The sequence below is a fragment of the Panicum hallii genome, chromosome 3, assembly GCF_002211085.1.
Source record: "Panicum hallii strain FIL2 chromosome 3, PHallii_v3.1, whole genome shotgun sequence".
NCBI classification, from domain to species: Eukaryota; Viridiplantae; Streptophyta; class Magnoliopsida; order Poales; family Poaceae; genus Panicum; species Panicum hallii.
This window is the reverse complement of record NC_038044.1, coordinates 10,351,306-10,375,027: the sequence shown is the minus strand read 5'-3', so window position 1 is coordinate 10,375,027 and position 23,722 is coordinate 10,351,306. Positions and strand designations below refer to the sequence as shown.

Here is a 23,722-nt window from a genome sequence, read left to right as displayed (position 1 = left end):
AAAATGTAATCTGCTGACATGATCATTTTGGGACTGTTTACAGGCCAGGTCCTCGCATAAGTGATCAAGTGGCAAAAAACACAAGATTGGATGGCACTTCATTACTTTTGCCTGATATGATCATTTGAAACTGTTTTACATGCCCTTTTCTTACATAAAAGTTACAGGGGCAGGAAACTTTGACCAGAAGGCACACCCCATTATGGATAGATACATGGCAAAATTGTAAAGTGAGATGATAGAACAAGGAGGCACCAGAAAGAACCACCAACCATCCATACTGAAGGGCACACGAGGGGAGAGCCACCCCGTCCAAGTATGGAATATCAGCATAGATGCCTAACTAAATTCCACTTGGAGTAGGTATTGCTCTCCTCAACAGTTACAAAGACCGTGGAAAATTTCGAAGAAGCCGTTTTTACAATAAATGTAGGCGAGCGTTAAAACATGCGCCGCCGATTTGGAACAATCTCGGGGCTGTTATTCTTCATCATGGCAACGAACTCTTGGTAGTCGATTCTCCCATCCTAGGTAGCAGAAGAATAGCATTAGCAAGCAAATTGAGGAATTCATGTGAACTTAACCTGCTGACAAAGCGATTAGTTCACTTCACCCTTGCTCATTTGGTGCAATATTGTTGATTTCCTCTCGAAAAAAATGTTGTTTCATCATCAAAAAGAAAAGATTATGATTTCTTGGTTACTAGCAAAACATGTTGGATCACTGTCTAGGACTTAATAAGGTGCTGTCGTTGGCTTAAATAATTTGTTACTTTATTCCATAAAATAGTACTTTTTCTTTAATAAAGATGAATTATCCAACTCTTCGAAACAGCGACAATGCATCATACGATTGGAATCGAAACAACAGCAAGTGGGATTATTTTGGGCGTTTCTATGGAATTACTCACATGATCTGTATCCACTTCAGCAATAATTTCTTTAATTGTTGCCTCATCACCCATATCATACTTCTTCAGAGCTTCTTCCAACTCATCAACTGTTATGTGCCTGTGCAGGAATGTGCAAGCAGCAAGCCAATTAATGTAAAAGGTCAGACAGACTTGGTAGATAAGTAACCAAAAGTAAAGTTAGAAGTGAAATTACCCGCTGTGGTCCTTATCAAAATACTCAAATGCCTTATATATGTGATCCTCCTTCTCTAGTCTGTTCATGTGCATTGTTGCTGATATGAATTCAACATAATCAATGGTACCATTTCCATCAACATCAGCCTGCAGGAATGGGAGATAACAATCAAGGAGGTGAAAGGGAAAGCACTGGATCTATCAGACTACTTCTAGCAGCAGTGTGGAAGGTTCAATTTCATACAAGTCATCATAATAGATAAATTCAGAAAGGCATCTTTCATCTCTTCCCTTTTAAGATATAAAAGGGCATCCGGTACAACCTTTTGGTGCATGCTGTCGTTTTTAGGATTCAATGCTATGGGGATACAAGAAAAGAACTTACCGCCTCCATCAGCTGCCTTATTTCTGATTCAGAAATTTTGGTGCCTAGCTTTGGTAAACCAGTTCTTAATTCCTCCAGGGTTATTGTCCCACTGTTGTCAGTATCAAGGGATTTAAACATTTCTTTTAATCCCACAATCTCTTCTTCTGACAGGTTCTCTGCAACAACCTGATTATAACAGAAGCAATGCCAAGATGTATCATGATTTGAGGACTGGAGTGCTAAGAAAGAGAGAAGCAATGACTCAAAATTCTGAAGATCTGTTTACCTTCAAGGCAACCTTCTTAAGTTTGTTCATTGCCCTGAACTGCTTCATTCTACCAATTACTGTAATATCAAGTGGTTTGTCTGGTGCTTCTCCATCCTCTCTAATCCATGGATGGTCTGTACGCTTAATGTATTAGATTGAGCACTATATGCAAGAATGAAGGTTCAGTTTGAAAAGACAGCACAAACACCTTCAACAGACAAAGATAAAATTGGCAGTGCACTTGACATCATAAACATGAGCCTACCAATCTATACAACCAAGATTGCCAATGCCAACGTATGAGAGGGGTGAGTTTGACAATAGACTTACTCAAAATTTCAGCAGCAGTAAGCCGCTCCTTTGGGTCTTGCCGTAGCATTTTCTTGACCAAATCTTTGGCACTATTGGAAATTGAAGGCCAGGGATCAGATGCGAAATCAATATGGCCTCGCAAAACAGCGTCAAATATGCCATCTTCATTCTCTGGTTAAAGCGGAAGAAAGAAGACAAAGCATCCAAGTGTTAGGAAGGATAATGGTATCAAAATCTGGCTGATTGGTACAAGAGGCAGAAGAATGTACCGGCCCAGAAAGGAGGAACACCAGATAGCAGGATGTAAAGGATAACTCCGGCACTCCATATGTCTGCCTCAGCTCCATATCGCCTTTTCAGCACCTCTGGGGCGACATAATACGCACTCCCCACAAGATCCCTGAACTGCTCACCTGCATTACAGATACCACCAGTTTTCAGTTTCAGTTGAGCTTGATCATACCATCAGCTGAAGTACTAAAGATGAAACAACACCGATCTCTCCTTTAGTTAACGACAACACAAGGCATTTCACTCCTGCTGTGTGCTATCCTACAATAACAAAATCCTGAAAGACTTTCGCAACATTCTGTAACACTAGTACTTATAACATTTGTTGAGTTTTCGTCCCTAATCGGTCTTGCAGTTGATGGAATCAGTATCTGCTGAACTCCCACATGAGCATCTATTCAATTGAAGCAGAATCATACAATATAATGTCCATTTCAAATTGATGGGCATCCCTGTCAGAAGTATTGAAACCAGTGAATGATTAGATTAGCGGTGGCTTGCTTACCGGGCTTGAAGAACACCGATAGGCCAAAGTCAGTGGCCTTGAGCGGCGAGTCCTCCCTCTTGTTGAGGAAGAGGAAGTTCTCCGGCTTGAGGTCCCTGTGCATGACCCCCATGGAGTGGCAGCTGTGCACGACGGAGACGATCTCCCTGCAGAGCGCGGCGGCGGCGCGCTCGGAGTAGTGCCCCCTGGCGATGATCCGGTCGAAGAGCTCCCCGCCCTCGCAGAGCTCCATGACGAGGTTGACCGAGTGGCGGTCCTCGTAGGCGCCCCGGAGCTCGACGATGTTGCGGTGGCCCGTGAGGTGGTGCATGATCTGCACCTCGCGGCGCACGTCCTCGACGTCGTCCCGGTGCGCGAGCTTCCGCGCCGCGATGGACTTGCAGGCGTAGCGGCGGCCCGTGGCCTTGTGGGTGGCGAGGTAGGTGACCCCGAACTGGCCGCGGCCGAGCTCGCGCCCGAAGGTGTAGGCCGCGCGGACGTCCTCCATGGGGCGCCCCAGCACCCGGCCCACCCCGGCGGCCGCGGCCGCCGCGGCGGCGTCCGGGTGCTGCTGCTGCTGCTGCTGCCGCTGCCGCGCGGGAGGGGGAGCGTGGGTCTGCGGCGCCTGCGGCGGCGGGGGTTGCGGCCGGTGCTGCTTGGGCTTCGGGCGGTTATGCTGGTGGTGGTGATGCTGCGAGGTGTTGGGGCCCTGGTCGTGCGATTGGGCGCGGTGGCGGGAGGCGCGGCCTCCCATGGCGGCCGATCGGGCGCGGGCGCGCAGTCAGTGGAGTGGGGCGGGGCTGGGGAGGAAGCGGGGAAGAAACGGAGGAGGGGGAGGAGGCGGCGGCGAGCACGACATGGAGAATGGCCCCCCTCGCCTTTTGGTCGTGGGGGGGCGCTGGCGTTTGGTCGGGGGTTTGCGCGTGGAGGCGAGACGGGACGCACGGGTTGGCGGCCGTGCCGTCCCGTACCGTCCAAACCGCGGGCTGGCGCGTGTAGACGCCCGACGCGGCGCGGTGGGGCGGGAGGAGTCAGCGGCGGCAGGCGGCGGAGCGTGGTGGTTTGGATAACGTGGGAGTGGGACGGGAGGCGAGGCTGACTAGTGGGAGGAGGAGCTGTGAGCCTGTGACAGGAGGCAGCTGCGTCGCGGCTTCTGGGAGGGAGGGCGAGGGCGTTGACGCCTGGGTTGCAGTCATTGGACGCTGCTCACCAGCCGCCGCTCTGAACCTTCCTTTCCTACCGTCTCCTGCCCGCCCATCAACGCCGCTGCTGCGCCGAGCTGGAGCGAGCATCCACAAGTCGCAACCGCTCGTCCGGAGACACTTCATGGTAGCTGGCATCACACTCTCCTTTCCTATCCTGATCGGTGGTCAGACCAGACCCTTCTTGCTTAACTGATAGATGATGATGGATGATACTCGAGAATGCGCATTGCATTGATAGAAATAGAAGAACGATGTCTGCTTGATAGAACCTGACAAGCTGCTGCCTTGGCGCCGGCGATGGGCACCTTCTACCTGTCCGTGCATCGTTTTGTCAAAGCTGCCCCGTCACCCCGTGACGATGCGTCGCACGAGTGTTGGGGCATGTCATTGTCGCGCGCCCCGTGATGATGGACGACTTGTTCGCGCACCGCGCACGCGTGTTCCAGCTACGGCAGGTTTGGTTTTAGGTGCCGGGGCGGCGGCCGGGCGGGGCCCTCTCCTCGCGTCTCTCTTCCGTGCCTACCGTGTTGTCCGCGTCCGTCCTCTCATCTCGCTGATGGCGAAGCAGGCGCCGAGTCACTGGCTATCGATCTTACCGTGTTGTCCGCGTCCGTCCTCTCATCTCGCTGATGGCGAAGCAGGCGCCGAGTCACTGGCTATCGCGTGCCAGGGCTCTGAAACCGCCAGCTCCGCAGTAACTCGCCGCCGCGGCGGGCCTATCGGTGGATCTGCCGCCGTTCGCATTGCTCCCGCTGCACCTGTCAGACAGACCCATACAACTACTCATCCCAGCGAGACGGAGCATGCACACGGGGAGAGCGCGCCCTGCGATCCTTCTCGCGCCCTCGCTCGCCACCGTTTGTGTCCGTTCCTTGTCAGCACCTCTCCAAATCGAGAGCGGCTTTGATCGATGGACTGGAACGCACGTGCGGCGAGACGAGACGAGGCGACGGCGATGCGTGCCGTCTCGTCGTCGGCTCCGCTGATCTGTAGCACCGCCGGGCGCGGGCTGTCACGATCCGGCCCGCGGGCAGCGGCGATCTTCAAGGTGATGTCAAACAAGTGGTAGGAATACTAGTCAAGGGCAAGGCTGCTGGGCCTTGCCTCCTCCCACGCAATCCGTTCTGCATCGCGCTGCGTTGCGTGGCGTCGGGTTTGCACGTCGAGGTCACGGTCACAAGAGGTGCCCATCTTCAGCCAGTCAGCTTGACGCTTTACCTCGGACCGTGGACGTGGACACCGCCGCGCGAGATGCCCGTGACGGGGAGCTGGGCTCCAGATCCCGGGCAACTTGCAGCGGGCGCCGGCCGCGGCACGGGATGCAGGTTGCTGGGCGCGGCGCCGGCAGAGCCGCCTGGTTTTCAGGCATGGACTTGTTTGGTTCCTCTATCCGCCACAGTTTACTAGTAGTACCATTCAGTCGCCGGCGCACACTCCGCCAGACACAAGCTCAGACAAATGCTCAAGGTGGCATCCCAGGACTTTGCGTGTGAGCCGCGGAATGCTGCTCTGAAACCAGATTCAGGGATGAGCTTTGTCTCAACAAGTGGTGCCTGGCCATGGCTTTACGATCAACCGACTGGCCATCCTTAGTCGTCCAGGCCTCTTAAATCCAACACAGTAGCAGCAGCGAAAGCGTGATGAGTTCAGACTTCAGACTATGCACGACTAAAAGACACCAGGCTGACCGAAATTTTTTCTGCTCTTCACTTGAGACACCAAACTCGCAAAGTTTATGACACCAGCTACAAGAGAAACTCTTCACAATGAAAAAGTAAATTCCTGCTAACAGCAGCCTCGGAACAGTAAACAACGTGGACGCGCAACACAGTGAGAGACACCACAGCAACACTAATTACAATAACCCAACATAGTTCACAATACAAGTTGGCTACCCCTTATTTCTGCTACATGGGATAGCCATTTATGTGAATTCAAGCATCCCCGGCATCAACCCCGGTGACTGCGAGACAACAACAATACTACCCTCGGCTCGCCAGTCGCCACCAAACACAATACAGGAAGCAGTCCTCCATGAAAATTGTACCTCCCTCACATCACATCCAGGAGCGCACGGAAGCAGAAGTTGAGGCGCCATTCTCAGGGCAACTGGTGCTACCATGACTTCTTCCAGAGAGTAGAGCTAACAGCCCACTGCCATGGACCCTACCCTCTGGAAACGGGGTTGTGCCGGGGTCTGTCGGAACACCATGGTCGCCCCATACCATGATGGCTTCGTTGCCACCGTTTGCCATGTCGACATCGCCTTTTGTTGCAGCAATCTTCATCTCATCAGGTTTGGCATCAGTCGTAAACTGTTTGATAGCAGGACCCAATGAGCCGCCACCATGGACACAATGGTCCTCAATCAAAGCACTGTGAGCTGCACAGAGACCGATCTTGCTGCGAGCAAATTTATCGCATGGCGGCCCACCGACACCAAAGCTTGAACCCTCCTGGCCCCATGAGCAGCGCTTGCCACCTCCATGTGCCTTGCAGAAATCCGTGCTCCCCTGCGCACTTTTTGCACAACCCTCAAACTTGCATCTCTTACCACCACCATGGCGCACACAGTATTCTGTCTTCCCTCTAGCACTCTTGGTACAGCCTGAAACTGAGCACCTCTTCCCACCACCGTGAGCAACACAGTACTGCGTCCCACCATGGACACTCTTTGGGCATACACCACCACCCTGGTAGGAGCAGCGCTTACCTCCACCATGCCCCTTGCAGAAAGAAGTGCTACCTTCAGCTCCCTTGGTACAACCTGGGAATGTGCAGCGCTTCCCTCCACCATGTGCCTTGCAGAACATTGTGCTTCCCTGGGCACCCTTCGTACAATCCAGAAACTGACAACGCCTTCCACCGCCATGTGAGATGCAAAGGCCTGAAAATCCTTCTGCACTTCTCTTGCAGTTCTCCCTCTGGCACCTCTTGCCACCTCCATGCTTGATGCACAGGCCAGATTTTCCACGTGCGGCACGTGAACAGCCTTCCTGACTACAACGGCGACCACCACCGTGAGCTATGCAATGGTCAGTGCGACCTTCGGCACTCTTTGTGCAACCAAGGTACTGGCATCTCCTACCACCACCATGAGCTTTGCAATAGATGGTCTTTCCCTCAGCTCCCTTCTGACAACCAGGTTTTTGGCATCGCCTCCCGCCACCATGGGCTATACAATACCCAGAGGCTCCTCTTGCTCCTTTTTCACATCCTGGGAACTGACAGCATTTAGTATTTGTGTTGCGTTTTAGGGGGTTAGTTGCCCCGGAAGTACAGGCAGCTGGGCTTTTCACACTCGCTGTAATGGCTGATGAGACATCTGGGGAAGGCACAGCATCATCAACCTTTTGGGGTATTTTTCCCAAAGAAAAGCTGTAGGCTGCTTCAGAAGCATATGATGATGAAGCCATATAATGCCCAAAAACCCAACTAGAGGGTTCTAATTTTCTCCCGGTAGTATCTGTCACCGAATTAGGCACCACTGTCTCTAAGCCATGATGAACATCTAATGCTGCAGTACTTGCATTGGTCACAGCTGATTCAGGCGAACAGGTGGACAAACTTAACTGAAGATTCAATTTTGGAGCACTTGCTGATGGCGTGTGCTCAGCACCAGGATGTGGTTTCTTGTGATGATGTACCATATCATGACCAAGACAAAGATTGAAATTTAGACCAAGATCCATTGATGACTCCTCATCAGTCTCTTTCACTGAAGATGGAGACATTATGCAAGCTGTGGGGGAGCTAACTTTGCTATTTTCGGAGGAACTTGGTGAACGGCCCAAACCAAGGGTGAGCAGTGGATTTTCAGGAACTTCAACTCCAGCCATATCAATCCACTTCCTTTTCAGTGCTCTTGTATTGTCCTTAGAGAAGTTGGAATCCACAAGTATGTCAATGGCAGTATCTTGGTATTCAACTGCTTGTTGAACTGTGCTCCAGTGACAAAGATTGTTCAGGGAGTTAATATTACCACCATATCCAAGGTTTGGGGAGGCCCTGTCCATTCCAATCAAGAAACATAACCAAATATGAAATGAAAAGAACCTGCTGCCTGACTTCCGGAAATCAAAACTCTATTGTCATCTACTGGGTTAGAACTTAGAAGTCTCGGCAGAAATTTTTGCAACCTCCACTAACAAAGCCAGCTACATCATCACGATCCATTTCTCGCCACTTTCAAGACTGAGAGGAGAATGATGAGGTTGAGCTGAGCTTCAGTTTCTAGAAGGGCCAACAGACCTGCTGGTACAGAAAAGGAACAGTAGATTAGAAAAGGACAAGAGAAAGCTAGAATCTGAAGCCATACCAGTGCTAGATAAATCACACGTTCCAATGGACAAACAGCTAATACTAGCACCGCAAATCCATATAGTTTAGAGAGAAATAGAGGTTCCATGTTTTAGGCAAGAGTTTTAATATAGCTCACCGGACAAATTCCACATGACTAGCGTGGTGATTGGCAGTACAAAAATTATGATACAACAGTTATAAGCATAAAACTCCGAATTCTTCTTCTCAAATCTGCTTATATCATGTCCAGAAAGGTCAACAAAGGTGACCACTAGGCACAAAAAGGAAAAGGTTTGGTTGGTAAAAAAATGATGGCAACTATGACCATACAAAACAACAGTACAGAACTGCATAGATGGACAACTGCAGTCTAATGCATGTAGCAGGTACTATGCAGATCGCACTATACAACTTGCAGTGCAGATTCGTGCGTGTTTTTTACATAGCCACTTTCTCGTCTGTCGTTGGCAGAAAATTACATCAGATTAGTACTATAAACACTTTGTCCGACAAGAACAGGTAGCTCAAGGACGCATTTTTTACCTTGTGTGTATTTTCCCCCTCTATTGTTTCTAAAAATAAAGTATCAACCCTAAAGTACCTGCACGAAATTTACTCACAAATTAACAAGGACAAAAAACAAGTTCATCTTTCTTTCTTTTTTGTATAAAAAAATTGAAACCGATTTCAACTCAAACTCTGTTTCCAAATTAAACTAATCGGCACAGAGGATCTCGTGGAGCACAAGGACGTAGAGGAACACAAATCCTCATTTACTTGGAAATGCATAGCAGGACAGCAGTGGCTACAGATCCGTCCTGAATCAGCACCTCTCGTCGAAGCAGCGCGCTGGCTATCGAGCCCCCGAAACTAGACTAGATCCCTACCTAACATCAAACCAGGAAATAAACATATATAGCACAATAAGAAACTCTCGTTTCTCCCGTCACGGAAGGAATTGGCGCCGGAGTTTCAGCGAGAACGTGCAAATAGCATTACGGACAGCTCCGGGAGGGAACGGAAGGCTCGGGTCGGCTCGGCTCCCCGCTCCCCGGCCACCCCGGTCGGTGGTAATCCGTCGCCATACCAACGAAAGCTAAGATCTGCCACGCTTCCCTCTACCAATCCAGCACCGAATCCAACGAGATGGAGAGAGCAGAGAGGGACGCACGCACGCACACAAACAGCACGGGGTAACGGAAGGAGCCTCGAAGCGGCGGGCTCACCTGCGGCGGCGGAGCGGGAGGAGGGACGGCGAGCCCGTGAGGAGGAAGGTCGGAGACCGAGGGATGCGGCGGCTGCGCGCGGGCGGGCGCGGCAGGCGGGTCGGGAGGGAGGGAGGGAGAGATGGGGATGGGGGGCGGTTTGGTGTGCGCAGGAAAAAACCGAGGACGCGAGGGGGGAGGCAGCTTATAATAAGGCGCGCGGAGACGTGGTGGGGTGGCGCCGCGCCGCGCCCCCGCGGCCGCGGCAAATGGCTGCAGCCACCCGCCTGCGGCCACGCCAGGGCCAGGCGGGCCAACAGCCACCGTCCGTGGCCGCGGCGCGGAGAAAAGACGATGCCTCCTCTTGTTCCGGTCCGGCTCTTGGTCCCCTCCCCCTACGCCTCTCCCACCGATATCTTCACGTGTCTCCATCTCCATCCAGAAATCACAGTACTGCTAGTAGCAGCGAGCTGTGAAAATTCACGGTGCTGATCTTTTTTTTACGGAGCTAGTAATTTTCTGCCACCGTGTCATTCGTCGCGTTTTTTACTGTGGTGCGTGGCGTCGAGTGCGCGAGGCCGATGCGTGCGTGCATCCGGTGCGGTGGCACGGAACAACGGTGGTTAAAAGAGGCGGCGGCCGGGGAAGGGTCGGTGGGTGGGTGACGGCAACGTTTAACCGACGCCCACGCCCGCACGCCGCCGCCTCGGCCCCGCGTCCCAGGCCAATACTGTCGCGCGGGCCCGCGTGTCCGTGACTCCGTGTCACGGGGCGCGGCGCTGCGCGGGGGATGAGCCAGCCACAGCCCGCGTGCGCGCATGGCGGACACCCCACGGCCGCGGCAGCGGTTCGCCACCGCCCGTTGTGCGCGCGCGGTGGGGCCGCCGCCCCTTGCCTCCTTTCCCCTTTCCTTCTTCTTCTTGGCGACCTGCCTGAGGCTGAGGCTCCAGATCACATACTTGCATAAAAAATGTAGGCCACGGGTTACAAGACGTTTGGTTCCTATAGTTTATTTCGAATATTTTAATACCAATTATAAGATTTATTCACGAGACGAATCTATTAAATCTAATTAATTTATAATTAGCATATATTTACAGCATCTCATGGGCTAATTACGGACGGACTAATTAGATTTAATAGATTCGTCTCGCGATATCTAAGGATTATGGAATTTATTTTATCATTAGTTTACATTTACTGCTTCTAATTAGCATCAAACATCCGATATGATCGGATTTAAATAAACCCCCATCTAACCCAACTCCAATCTCATGACGTTTTGCAACATGTTTAGTATTTTCGTTTCAAAAGGAGGGGAGAGAGAGAAGAAAAAAAAACAGAAAGTGCATTTAGGTAATGGTTTGACCGGGGCAACTGACTGATGAACGGCGGAGCTTGGCGAGCTGCCCATGGCCGCCCCTTTCGGATCCCCCTCCCGCTGCCTGACCGAACAAATTCCGCGTTGCTGATCGGTGACAGGACGGCGGCGGCCGGCTATGTTTAGCCCCCCCTTTTGGCCGGCATCGGCCATCAGATAGGCGGATAAGCAGGATCGGAGGAGCCAGAGCTCGCGGCAGCCGGCAATGGGGAATCTATCTCCAGCCACACCCATCATCCAGCTCAATAATGTGGCGCTACCCATATGCTATATGCTAATGCTACCGCCTGTCTGCTCGTTGAGCAAGACCACTCCATCTCGACAGCCACCTAGCTGCCGCGTAGGAGAGTAGCTAGCATTTGCACGTGTCTTTCCCCTGTTCCGATGGCCAAGTGTGCGTGCTCGCCGTCCTCCATCCTCCACTGGGAAAAGGAGCAGTGCCAATTTCAGCAGCGGCCCCTTTCTTCACACGCAGTGCTTCAGCCTTTTCCTTTTGCATGCAAGATTTGGGAAAATATATGCATATTGATGACAAATGTCGCCTTTCAAAAAAATTTGACAAATGTCAGGATACTGTGCTCACCTCATCTGGCACAAACATGGATTTTTTGCGCCAAACTAAACAACAAAACAATCCACACGTGACACGTCTTCCAGCCATCTACTGCGGTTCTTCTTTTTCTTTCTACTTTTGTTGGGACATTGGTCACTAGATTTTCGGCATGTCCACATCAAACCAGCCATTTCGGTTCCATGCGTGCGGTGCATTTGCTCACAGTTGGGAGTGGAGCCGAAACATGGACGAGAGAGGCCGAACCTGGGCGGCTCCGGAGAGCATATCCTTTCCTGATGCCTTCTTCGCTTCTTCTTCTTTTCCTCAAACATGCACAGTACATCTTCTGTGTTGGCACGAACCGCAAAGCTGTTAGTGTTTCTCAGTGCTGCCCCAGTATCCACTCTTTTTGGCTGTCTCGCACTCTATTGTGCCACAGTGCCAGCTATAAACTTTAATTTTGCTGTTTGCTCACTGCACCAGCATTGTTATTGGTGGGAGTTTTTTTTTTTTGCATGCTAGCTCAAAATGAGCACGAGGATGAAGTAGACTTGCAAGAATTCTGGACACGGGTCGATGGGGGCAAGTTTGATTCTAGAAATCCAGCCTCGCTTATCGACAAACTCCATTGCGTAGGTCTTAACCCTGTGATTTAGCAGTAATTCAGTAAACTATACTAAAACGGGGGCGAAGACATATTTGTCATTGTGTGCATATGCGTAGCCACCTGTATTCCGTGGGCCTTCCATCTCTCTCTACATATTTTTATGTTGCTGTCATGTTAGTTGATGCCCAGGAATCTTTGATCTTTCCGCGTAGGCGACGGTGCCCTTTTCTTCTCTCCAGCGGATGCTTGCTTTTCCTGCTGTTCTGCCATGCCACTTGTCGCCTTCTCTGCCATGGCATGGCAGCCCACATGCTAGTAGCTGCTAACACCTGACAAATAGAGTATGTATACAAAAGAGCAATTTCAGAAACCTTAGCTCTTAACATTCTTTTAGTAAAGGCAAAGGCTAGTAAAGAGGTATAGTTATCGCAGGGCCCAAAAAGGGCTAGTACCAATGCTACCATTATGTGTTTGGACTTTGGATCAAAGCAACTTGATCATCTTGATCACATCAGACCAGAGCCAAAGAATGAAAGAATGACCATCGGTCGAAGAAGAGTAAACAGTGACACCACAAGGTGGGGTGGTGGCCTTGTGTGTAGCAAATGAAAAGCAGCACCATAACACCACGATTATAAGGATGATGGAATGGAACAGTGCGGTTTCATAAGGTGATCGAGGTGCCCACTATGGATGGGTGATCTCACTGCTGACCTGAGCCTGACCCGGTCACATCCATGATCCATCCGATCCCCCGGACACAACGCAAACCCTAACACCAACGAAACAATCCTAAGATAACAATGCGCTTTGTTTATTATTACGCGGAGAACGACGGGGTTTGACGAGTCTAATCGCCGCGATCACCGCCCTTTTTGTGGCCGCATGACGACGCATGATGCCAAAGTGCCCGCGATCTTTCCCCCCGTGTTCATCAAAGGCGACGCAGATTTGACGGATGGGGAGGGCACTGAGGGCGTCCTTGTCAGGGCGATCTTCCCTCGGGATAGAAAGGCACGGGTGGCACAAAGCGATATCCCCAGCACTTGTGTCATGTGCTTGTGTGTGAGTGTGGTGGCCTGGAGGCCCGGCCGCCCTGGCTCCTTTCCTCTCCGATTTGATACATGCATCGCGTAGCATTTGGCGATGGCCTTTTGCTCCACCATGGAGCCGCCGTGTGTTCCTTTCTGCCCTGTTGGATTCTGTGGGGGCACTCGCTCTGCGCACATCAAGAAAAGAAACGGGTGGACAGACAGACAGGTAACCTTATCAGCGATCGTATACTCGTTCTGCCTATGCTGTTGCAAGGATGGACTCTTTGAGAGGTTATGCTATGCGTTGGTGATGCTGCAAAATAAAATTACTTTTAGTATGCAATGATCACTTCAGACAGGATTTGTTACTTTGTTAAGAACCTTTAGCATGCTTTAGAGAGGGGGAAAAGGCAACAGATGTGCTCATGAGTTGCTGAAGTTGACGCGAGAATTTAGAACGGACAAGGTCGTGAGTTGCAGAGAAACCGTGTGCGAGTTGATGTGCGCGGTTACCGCATAAAAAAAGAGTAGCAGCAGAGGAAGAGGAGGAGGACGGGCTGGACTTGTGCACTGATCACGCATGATCTGGACGTCCGGTGCGCATTCTAGTCAAACAAAAACGGTACCAAATCCTGTGGCAAAGCGGATTTCGTTTGTGCGGCAGTACAGATATTTTACTGAGCCTGGTTCATTGCAGATCACAGAAGGTGCAGGGTTCTCAGACAGCGATGAGGCAGGCGGTCCGCATCCCACCTTGCTGTTTCAGTTTCCGCCTCAGGTGTGTGGTTGGTTGTTGAGCCTGCGCTCTTCGGAGTGGACACTGATGGGAGCGTGTGATTGTGAACGCCTGGTCTCTGCTCTCCGGCTAGCCTTATTCCGATTTTTTCGTATTGCGATGTGATGTGATTAGAGGTGAGAATCCCAAACAGCATAACGCGGCGTGGCAAATCAGCTCTCTGTAGGCTGTAGCTAGTCCAAGGATCAATTGTAAGTTTCGTCTCCTTCGTGGGCTCTCGGGCCTCGGCGCCCAGAATCTTATTTGGGCCTTGCATGCGATACGCACCATTTTCGTTTAGCGGCGGATGCCGCGCCAATGGCTGGAGCGACGGAGCGGCATCAAGCGACGCGGTCTCGTTGGAGTGGACGAGCAGAGGCACGCTTGGAGCCTTGGAGGAGGAGAGCTGCAAGGCAGCAGAGGGGGTGCGCGTCCATTCTTAGCAAACCATCTTCCCATTCCTCCTCTCCCTCCAGGCGCCGAAACCGGGGGAGGCCCAAAGGATGAGCACCGATTGAGGATCGCCGACCCGACCCATGGAGCAGCTCCGCCAGGTGGGCGAGGCCCTCGGCGGCGTCCACGCGCTCATGGCCTTCGCCGACGACCTCCGCATCAACCCGCGCCAGTGCCGCCTCCTCGCCGACGCCTGCGCGCTCGCCTTCGCCGCCGTCGCCGCCGAGGTGCGCGCCCACCTCCGCTTCCACGAGCGCCTGGCCAAGTGGAAGCCGCTGGAGGCCCCGCTGCGGGAGCTCCACCGCGCCGTCCGCGACGCCGAGGGCTACGTCCGCCACTGCCTCGAGCCGCGCGACAGCTGGTGGGCGCGCGCTGCCGCGCTCACGCACGGCGCCGACTGCGTCGAGCAGCACCTGCACAGCCTGCTCTGGAGCGTCGCCGTCGTGATGGAGGCCGTCGAGGCCGTCTCAGAGGTGACCGGGTCCGACCCGGACGAGCTCGCCCGGAGGCGGCTGCTGTTCGCCAAGGACTACGACAGGGACATGCTCGAGCCCAGGCTGTTCCGGCAGAGGCTCGGCGGGCGGTACCTGGCCACGCGCGAGCTCGCCGCCAGGATGGACGCGGCGTGGAAGGAGGACAGGTGGCACCTGTCACAGCTCCTCGAGGAACGGAAGAGCCCGGCTTCGCCGGAGCCGTTGACGCGGAACGAGCACCGGCTCGCCGATCTCCTGACCTCGCCGCGGGGGAAGGTGCACCCGGCGTCCCTGCTCCTGCACGGCGACTTCCACGTGCGGAGGCGCCTCGCGGGCAACCTCAAGGAGGTGCAGTGGATGGGGGAGGCCTTCGCGGTGAAGCACTTCGTCGGCGCCGACGCCGACGCCGTGAGCGCCGAGGTCGCGCTGCTAACGTTGGTGGCGCACCCGAACGTGGCGTACTGCCGGTACTGCTTCCACGACGAGGACAAGAGGGAGTTCTTCCTCCTTATGGATGAGCTCATGACCAAGGACCTGGCCTCCCACGTCAAGGAGGTGAACAGCGCCAAGCGGCGGATACCCTTGCCGCCCGTGGTCGTCGTCGACGCCATGCTGCAGATTGCGCGCGGCATGGAGTACCTGCACTCCAAGAAGATCTACCACGGCGATCTCAACCCGTCCAACTTGCTCGTCAAGACGCGGCACGCCGACGCGCACCTGCACGTCAAGGTCGCCGGGTTCGGGCCATCCACGGTGACCGCGGCCAGCCCCAGGCCGAGCCCGAGAGCGCTGGCCAATGCAAATGCCAATAACGCCACTGCCGCCAATCCCTGCATCTGGTACGCGCCGGAGGTGCTGGAGCAGGAGGCCGCCAAGTGCAGCGAGAAGGCGGACGTGTACAGCTTCGCCATGATCTGCTTCGAGCTCCTGACCGGCAAGATCCCATTCGAGGACAACCACCTGCAGGGCGAGCACATGAGCAAGAACATCCGCGCCGGCGAGCGGCCGCTGTTCCCGTTACAGGCGCCCAAGTACCTGACCAACCTCACCAAGCGGTGCTGGCACGGCGACCCGGCGCAGCGGCCGGCGTTCGCGTCCATCTGCCGCGTCCTCCGCTACGTGAAGCGGTTCCTGGTGCTGAACCCGGCGGACCCGCAGGCGCAGCCCGACGCGCAGCCGCCCGTGCCGTCGGTGGACTACCTGGAGATCGAGGCGAACCTGCTGAGGAGGTTCCCGGCGTGGCAAACCGGGAACGCGGCGCCGCGCGTCTCCGACGTGCCGTTCCAGATGTTCGCGTACAGGGTCGTGGAGAAGGAGAGGACCAGGGCAGCGATCCTGCACATCGGCAGGGACAAGGCCTCCGACTCCAGCAGCGACGGCAACTCGCTGTGCGGGGACGAGAGCGGCAGCAGCCTCGGCGCGGTGCTGTCGGACACGGAAGCGCTGTCCATGTCGAGCCGCAGCACGGCGCGGTCGCTGTCGGACCGGAGCAGCAGCAGGGCGTCGCCGAGGAAGGTGGATCGCAACGTCACCTCCAGGCTAGCAGGCAAGCTCTCTGTCCATGTTGATCCTGTCGTCGTTGAGAGCTTCCAGCTCCATGTCCGGTGCTACTGGTTTGTACAATGATGCTATTTGCTATGTATGAGAATGGCGTTGCAGGGCCGCCGCAGAAGTCCAAGTCGATGGGGGTAGTTAGGCAGCCGCAGGTCATCAGACGAACGCAGAGGATCAAGTCCGACGGCAATCTGAATTCTGCCGTGGTACCGTCCAGCCGGCGGCGCGTTCCCGGTTCCGGCAGGGGTCACGCTTCAGACTCCGAACTAGCATAAGCAATGAGAATGCAGGATCAGCGCTGTTGTATTTCGATGACATTTTTGTCTAATAGACCAATGATTTTGTGACAATCACTTCACACTTCACAGACGTCAACACATGTTCGAATCAGTATTAGCCTAAACTCGGTCACCTACCATTTAGCTCTTTATTCAGACTAAATGGCTATTTAAACAGTATAAACGGTTAATAAACGGGATAGATGGCTGATTAGACAGACACTGTAAAGGATAAACAGTCGGCCACCTACCATTTAACTTTTCATTCAAACTAAACAGCTATTTAAATAGGTTAAACGTACCATTTAGCTCTTTATTCAGACTAAACAGCTATTTAAATGGGTTAAATGGTCATTAAACAGGATAGATGGCTGATTAGACGGACACATATTAGCTCTTTATTCAGACTAAACAGCCATTTAAACAGGTTAAACGGTCATTAAACAAGATAGATGGCTGATTAGACGGATACAGCTAGCCACTATGCAGTATTTCGGACATAGCTAGCCACTACGGCACGTAAACAGGCTAGCATTTACACGATATGTAAACAGGCTAAACAGACATGTAGACAAACATTAGTTCGAATAGAAGATCAAATCCTAACATTTATTGCGGCATTTTTGCAATCACGTTCAGGAATTAAACAGACGATTAGACGAGTAAACATACAGTCACACGAGGATTGTCACTAGGATTATCACACTGACAAGTACTATAAAGCACGCAGAAAGCTGTCACCAGGGGAAAAAGCACAATGAATTGTCACGATGATTATCACGACTGTCATCGGCAACCACACGAAACACTACCGAGGCAAAGGAAAATCATTAGAATCAACTATTAGCAGCAAGCAATACCGCTTTAAGTTCAATCTCGATACATCAACAAGGAATAGATTTTTTATGAGTTAGGCAAATGCTTCAAAGCTTTACAGCCAACTTATTACTTTTCCATGATCTAGCAACAATTTAGGACCTGAAGCCAGTAGCAGGATATACCAACATGGGCTGAGAGGGCCTGATGCTGAATGGAGCCGCAGTCATATCCTTCTACCCGCCCTGCCTACAAAAACAGAACTCCAACACCTACAAAAATAGCAGTCGATAACACCCAGCGCTACTCCAATCCCCTCAGTCTGATATCCTCATCTCTACTCCTAGCACATCCTTCACAACCTCGTAAGTGACAAATGCAATGGCAATTGAGGGCACCACCTGAAAATGGCCAAACATATGGACAGAATATTAGTAACAGAAGTACCTCAGAGTTGTCAAACTTCATGCAAAATTTGAAACCTTATAGAAATTTGAAATGTCCATTTGAAAGATTTACCTTCACTGAATTTGGCACAAGACCCTTGTACAGAGCACCGACACCTTCATGACGAACAGTTTTCCTAAATGCATCAATCATACCATTGTACTGGAGTGCTTCTTTGCCTTGTCCAGTAACAATAGAGTCAGCATGGTTCCAGCCGACCATCTGCATTCTTCTTCTGATGACATCAAGAGGGTACGCAACAGTCTGGCCAATAGTTCCAGCCACAGCTCCACACCCAAGCCTTGTAACTACATGCAGCTCGTTATCATTTGCAAGCCCAAAAGGATTTGTCTGGAGCAGCCAGTCCTTGAGAGACTCGTAAACAGCAAAGTTGAGGCCAACGTACGGAACCTTCATGAAGATGACAAAGCATAAAGCGGTAAGTACACAGCAATGATGTGTAAAAGGAAAGGCTAATAGTTACAAGGAACCTACAACTCCGATTACAGATGGAAGCCACCCTCTGTATAAAGCACGGAAGCCTTCCTCACGGTAAACTGTGCCCAGCGCATGAAACATACCACGGTACTGGTAGGGAGACTTGTCTGTCTGCAGATGTGTGGTCACAGTTAGTAAAATAGCAAATGAAATATAATACAAGTTCAAAGTAGCAATAAAAACAATGGAATACCTGAACGGTGATCCTACCCCGAACCATATCCATTGGGTAAGTAGCAGACATGGCTATGATACCAGCACAGGCTCCAGCTCCAAGGCGTAAGAGTGGACTAAGCTGAGCATCCTCTGTGCAACAAATAAACTTCTATCAACTTCACATGACAACAAAGTTAAACAAGCAACCATTTATTTAATTTGAGTTCATGCAAGTAAGAAATAACTCGCACCAAAAAGGGCAATGCAATTTGCAAATAGTATCAGCTTCTGAGCAGAAACTTGTGAACTGTGTAATCTCTATTGAAAGGGTGACACAGTCGTACAACCAATAAAAGTCACATTTAAGGTTATACTTAGAAGGTGAAATTTTCAATACACTTGCAAAACATTTGCAACAGGCACAAACAGTGACTAGAAGGAATGGGTAAAACCAAACTTCCATGAAACAGGAATATCTATATCTAATAACTGGAGCTGACAGCTGATTAAGAACTAAAAATATACATATATTTGAGAAATAAGTTTCCTAGATTGTTATGATAAATTCTAGAAAAAGAATTGGGTCTGAAAAAAGTTAAATGGAAAAGGAGACTTTAAAGTGGCAGTACTCATTCTCAGGGTAAAAACCCGGCAGCCTAAGAGTATACGCAGATGCATCAGCTATTTTTTTTCTAAATTGAGATCTCCAATTTTTTCAACAAAACAGGAAAGTCGATATAGCTGTTACTGGGTACACATGATGACACATGAACTAAAGGACTGTGCAAGAACATGATGACAAATCTTCACTTGAAAATAAATGAGTGTGCAGGAAAACTAAATTGAGCATTAAGATAATAGCACAAAGGCATACCATCCCCGGTCTGTTGACGGTAAGCCCACAAAATTCCCCTGTAAAAACAAATAGAGAAAGGCAACGACATTCAATTACTGCTTTGTCAACATATGAATGATGAGTAAAAAATAAATCTTCTAACCAATTTCAGGACAAAACAGTGATCATGCACCAGAGAGATGGTCTGAAAATTACAAAGAGTAGGTAGATGGCACCAGAACAGCACAACTTAAGTCGAGAGTTCAAAAAAAAAAAGAGGTACATACTTTGATGCTTGCTCGTAGCTAAAAAACTTCACAGCAGAATTTGGAACAATCCTTGCACAATTGGTACCATTGCCCTTGAAAAGTCCACGGAGGCCCTCGGTTCTCCATATATACTTGAGACCTTGAATTGTACCATTGTACTTGATACTGTGTGGATTTTGAACCTGAAAGTTTAAGCAAGAGGTCAAATCCATGCAAGTTGGACACAATTTCCATTCAAATGGCATAAAGTATTAACTAGAGCAACTGTGGAACTAGGGTTGAGCAACAGGTGCAACCTCTTAAACTTAACATCGTATCTCATAAATCACAATGCTTCACCTTTCACAACAGCAGCAATCAATGTGCTCCATAAGCTAATTTACTTGTGTTACTAAAAATAAAGACAGATCTTGCATTGTAACAGATAAGAGCAAAATAGATAAATTACAGGCTGAGATTCAGTTTGCATCTTGTCTCCATTTATGCTAGTATTAAAAGAATCACTAGCAAAATAAAATTATTTCCTGGACAACAGATTTATACAACTTCATTAAAACCCAACTTTTTAATCTCTTCAATTCCAAACGTACAAAGCAGGTAATACATATAGCAGTGCTCAATTAACCATATACCATTGATTTTGACACAGTAAGAATAACATAGGAAAATCAATTATCCACGTTATTAAGTATTCATGACACTAAAAATTCAGCACAAAAGATTCACCTGGAGCAAGATTTTCAATCGTTCGAGCGGAGCAACAGCAGTACGTGACCTGTGTAAAATGTAAATAAAGTAATTTAGAGCACACATATATACCATTAATTTACCCAGACAAATAGTCTTGTCTGATGTACAAGCTAAAATGTAGCGCAATGAATAGCAAATGATTATTTCATCTATATATCCATAAGATATTCTTAATTTACATGTGCGTTTGAGCATACAGTATTAGAAAATGATAGACAAACAATTAAATAGCAGAACAGTTTAAGGTCTGACTTCAGTTGACAATCAACATAATTTAACTAGTTCTAACAAAGGAAGACAGGATCAAGTCGACATAGTCTTCTACCAACCAAACATATTTCACATAAACTAAACACTGGTGGGCCTTCAGTGGTCCAGATGCAGATGATAACAATGATGACAGATGAGTAGATGAAAATATGAAGAACCACAGTACCAAAAAACACTAAATGCATCAAAACTAATTCCAAAAAATGTAAAGTAATTGGATACAGACATCAATTGGAAAATTGTGATGCAGGTGAATCATTCCTTTTCAGTTGGATTTGTTAACTACTGACCAAACCAAACAGACATGCCACTACATCTAGTAAACGGGTTTAATAAATATTTCATCAAAGCAAATCCGACTCCAATTAGGCAAACTCTGTGCATAACACCAGAAGTATCATTAGCGATTTAATAAAAATGAAAAGGAACAAAATGCACAAGTGACAAACACTGAATTTAAGATTAAGCAAGCCAACATTTGTTGGTCCACCATTATGGCAAATTGGCCAGGAATCTGTCTGGAGACTGGAGAAATCGTGGTAGATCAATCAACAAAAAACTACTTTAAAATAATAGTGGAATCTGTCTGGAGACTGGAGAAATCGTGGTAGATCAATCAACAAAAAACTAAATGTTCTCGACTATTGGATTAGATCAGAGAGAGAAATCACCCGTAACACGGTGAAATTAAAATCGGGAGAACCAGACTACTCCATGGCATGATACGGATGGCAAATGTGTTTTGCCGCGTGGTATCTCAGCGAATCAAACCAACTGACGAGTCAACAAAAGGAGATCTGAGTGTCGCGTGTAGGGTTTAAGCCCCGCGCGAATCCAACATAGATCACACGTGCCGCAACAACGACTTACGATAACGCCTCAAGTTGAAGCCACGCCAATCACGCACACATCTCGTAGCCAAGCTACATGGAAATCCTGAATTCCCTAAACCTATGCACATACACGGATCAAACGCTAACCTAACAAAAAAAAAACTTAGAAAAAACCGAATCCAATCAGGAAGACACCTAGACCCACTGAATGGCACACGTGAGGATAAATCCAAGCCCGAGAGGACGACGAGAGAGAAGTGATGCACGGAAGACAACCAGGGCGGGGGAAGGATTGAAGGGACTCACACTCCCCCCGCGACGCCGCCGGCGACGAGTGACTTGCAGATGGTGAGGACCTGGTGCCCCGGCCCCTTGACCCCCTCGCGCGCGAGCTTGGCCTCCTCCGCCAGGTTGACGATGGTGGTGACGGCCGTGTCGCCCCTGCTCTTCCCCACCACGTCCTCCGATGCCATCTCCGCCTCCGCCCCCGCCCCGCGCGCGCCCCCCTCACCGGCCGGATCGCCCGCGGCTCGCCGCGCCGCCGAGGAGGAGGAGGATGGGGAGAAGATGGTGGCCGAGACGGGCTCGGCGCGGGTTGGGGTTTTGGTGGCGGCGGCGGCGGCGATGGGGGGGGGGGGGGGAGCGAGCGTGTGTGCGTGTACGGTGAGGGGCGAGAGGGGACGATGAATAGAATAGGCGATGGGTATTAAGCTGTTGGCCGTCTGGTTGCGGCCGCGATTAGCCCTCCCGCTTTGGCGCGGAAATGCTACGTGCACGCGGGTGAGGCCTAGATTGTTAGTGCCGGTAGGACCATCGAAGGAATGTTGGTGATGTGGGACCATGTTGCAGAGAGACAGAGCAGAAAAGAGCCGAGTGCGTGGTGCATTTCTGAGACTTTGCAAACTGTGGTGGGTCGCGGCCGGAGAGATCTCGCCGTCCGTGCTCATCTGCCCGCGGGATCATCATTGGGATGGACGAAGTGGACCCGCACGTCAGTGGGACGCGGAGCAGTGGATTAGTGCGTCAGGAGCTTAACGGAAACCTAGATCCGTCCGCGACGGCGTGCTCGCTCCCGCCTCCCAGCCTGCTGGGCTCTTCCCCATCAATGGCGGCCCTCTTCACGTTTTTCCCATTCTTTTTTTTTTCTTCCCAGGAAGAAGCATATGAAAAATGTAACTGGATTTTGACAAGAACTTAAGGGGAAAATGGGGTGTTGGATATTTGTGCATGTTGGGTCCTGGCGTTTTTCTGTTTGTTTACCGAGCCTCGTGTTGCGAACTGCAACGTGCACTTGCATTTTGATCGTTAAACATATATACAAGCTGTGATCTGCGTTTCAGCAGGGTATCTTTCGCTTTTTTTTCCTTTTTGAGAAAAAAAAAAGAGCGTTGCTTGGTTCGTAAGGGTTGGGGTTTGGTGCCCAGATTGGTTGGTGGGCATCATGTCTCGCGCCGCGGGCACACATTTCTGATTTCTGTGGCCTTCGACCATGCAAGACTAGACCGGTCCGTGCACACTCGACACTACGTACCAAACCAACTCCACATTGATTGAACGAGTGTTCATGCTGCAAGTGCTTGGTTCTGTCGTAAAATCATGTGCAATCAAGCTGCTGAAAGATGCTTTCCGTTGCTCTGCAAAGGCTTTTGTTGGCTGTTGTTGGGTCGCCAAATTATCCGCAATTCTGGCAGCAGGGGGGAGGCGATTTCTTGCACCATTTTTGGAATTCAGGCAGTAGATGTGGACTGGAATTTGGCCTTTCTAGCTCGGATGGGCCAAGCTCTTCTGCGTTCACTGATCGCAGTCACGGCTTCTTGCCGCCGCTCAACAATCTTCGTCATGGCCCATGGACCACAGCGCGCGCGCGCGCGCAACTGCAGCCAGACACGCGGGCAGCGGCGCTCCGGGTAAACGCCGCGGGGCCCGCGCGCCCCAGCAAGACATGGACGCGGGTCGTCGTCCGCCGGGGCCGGGGGGAGCGGGACGCGTTCTGGAATCTGGATCACGAAAAATGGGTTTCTCTCGCCGGCGAGGCGAGCCGGAAAATGGTCGCCGTCGCGGTGTTGCGTGGACGGGGGAGGGGGTGCTGGCAGGTCACGCAACGCGCCGCATGGTGAAGTGGCCGGTCGGTCGCTGGCCAGCGTCGTGCCGTGGCCTCGTGGGGGCGTGGCGGGCGGAAGGATCGGGGCCCGTCGCTTTCCGCTTCTCTAGAGAAGGCC

General features: G+C 50.9%; 4 protein-coding genes across 6 annotated transcripts; 1 reads left to right on the top strand and 3 right to left on the bottom strand.

The window, feature by feature from the left end:
- Positions 1-69: 69 nt before the first annotated feature.
- LOC112884583 (calcium-dependent protein kinase 15) lies at positions 70-3,868 on the bottom strand. Its single transcript, XM_025950006.1, has 8 exons — positions 2,831-3,868; positions 2,304-2,447; positions 2,053-2,205; positions 1,741-1,856; positions 1,473-1,640; positions 1,107-1,234; positions 911-1,010; positions 70-527 (listed from the first exon to the last, which is right to left on the bottom strand). Exons 1-8 carry the CDS (start codon positions 3,561-3,563, stop codon positions 441-443), a joined length of 1,629 nt encoding a protein of 542 aa, XP_025805791.1. The 5' UTR covers positions 3,564-3,868; the 3' UTR covers positions 70-440.
- Positions 3,869-5,698: 1,830 nt separating this feature from the next.
- On the bottom strand, positions 5,699-9,701 carry LOC112884766. 3 transcript variants are annotated; one of them, XM_025950316.1, is made up of 3 exons: positions 9,543-9,686; positions 8,860-8,917; positions 5,699-8,265 (listed from the first exon to the last, which is right to left on the bottom strand). In XM_025950316.1, the coding sequence occupies exon 3, from the start codon at positions 8,028-8,030 to the stop codon at positions 6,072-6,074; it is 1,959 nt and encodes a 652-aa protein (XP_025806101.1). In that variant the 5' UTR covers positions 8,031-8,265; positions 8,860-8,917; positions 9,543-9,686; the 3' UTR covers positions 5,699-6,071. The 3 variants fall into 3 exon arrangements, with proteins under 3 accessions (XP_025806101.1, XP_025806099.1, XP_025806100.1); XM_025950314.1 differs by lacking the exon at positions 8,860-8,917 and having other exon boundaries at positions 9,543-9,701; XM_025950315.1 differs by lacking the exon at positions 8,860-8,917 and having other exon boundaries at positions 5,699-8,268; positions 9,543-9,692.
- Positions 9,702-13,792: 4,091 nt separating this feature from the next.
- Positions 13,793-16,726, top strand: LOC112884967 (mitogen-activated protein kinase kinase kinase 7-like). Its single transcript, XM_025950618.1, has 2 exons — positions 13,793-16,343; positions 16,457-16,726. The coding sequence occupies exons 1-2, from the start codon at positions 14,408-14,410 to the stop codon at positions 16,624-16,626; spliced, it is 2,106 nt and encodes a 701-aa protein (XP_025806403.1). The 5' UTR covers positions 13,793-14,407; the 3' UTR covers positions 16,627-16,726.
- A 716-nt stretch (positions 16,727-17,442) lies between these two features.
- Positions 17,443-22,152, bottom strand: LOC112884968 (mitochondrial adenine nucleotide transporter ADNT1). The gene is made up of 8 exons (XM_025950619.1): positions 21,810-22,152; positions 20,377-20,425; positions 19,669-19,832; positions 19,421-19,458; positions 18,584-18,696; positions 18,388-18,501; positions 17,965-18,303; positions 17,443-17,846 (listed from the first exon to the last, which is right to left on the bottom strand). Exons 1-8 carry the CDS (start codon positions 21,974-21,976, stop codon positions 17,763-17,765), a joined length of 1,068 nt encoding a protein of 355 aa, XP_025806404.1. The 5' UTR covers positions 21,977-22,152; the 3' UTR covers positions 17,443-17,762.
- Between the last annotated feature and the right edge of the window lie 1,570 nt (positions 22,153-23,722).

Excerpts from the sequence above, each read along its gene's own strand:
- LOC112884968 (XM_025950619.1), bottom strand. The coding sequence starts at position 21,976 with ATGGCATCGGAGGACGTGGTGGGGAAGAGCAGGGGCGACACGGCCGTC. Across the intron at positions 19,833-20,376 it reads GATTGAAAATCTTGCTCCAG|GTTCAAAATCCACACAGTAT; the intron begins GTGAATCTTTTG and ends TTAAACTTTCAG. Across the intron at positions 18,502-18,583 it reads GGGGTAGGATCACCGTTCAG|ACAGACAAGTCTCCCTACCA; the intron begins GTATTCCATTGT and ends ACACATCTGCAG.
- LOC112884967 (XM_025950618.1), top strand. The coding sequence starts at position 14,408 with ATGGAGCAGCTCCGCCAGGTGGGCGAGGCCCTCGGCGGCGTCCACGCG. Across the intron at positions 16,344-16,456 it reads CGTCACCTCCAGGCTAGCAG|GGCCGCCGCAGAAGTCCAAG; the intron begins GCAAGCTCTCTG and ends ATGGCGTTGCAG.
- LOC112884583 (XM_025950006.1), bottom strand. The coding sequence starts at position 3,563 with ATGGGAGGCCGCGCCTCCCGCCACCGCGCCCAATCGCACGACCAGGGC. Across the intron at positions 2,206-2,303 it reads TGTTCCTCCTTTCTGGGCCG|AGAATGAAGATGGCATATTT; the intron begins GTACATTCTTCT and ends CGCTTTAACCAG. Across the intron at positions 528-910 it reads CTGAAGTGGATACAGATCAT|GATGGGAGAATCGACTACCA; the intron begins GTGAGTAATTCC and ends TCTGCTACCTAG.
- LOC112884766 (XM_025950314.1), bottom strand. The coding sequence starts at position 8,030 with ATGGACAGGGCCTCCCCAAACCTTGGATATGGTGGTAATATTAACTCC.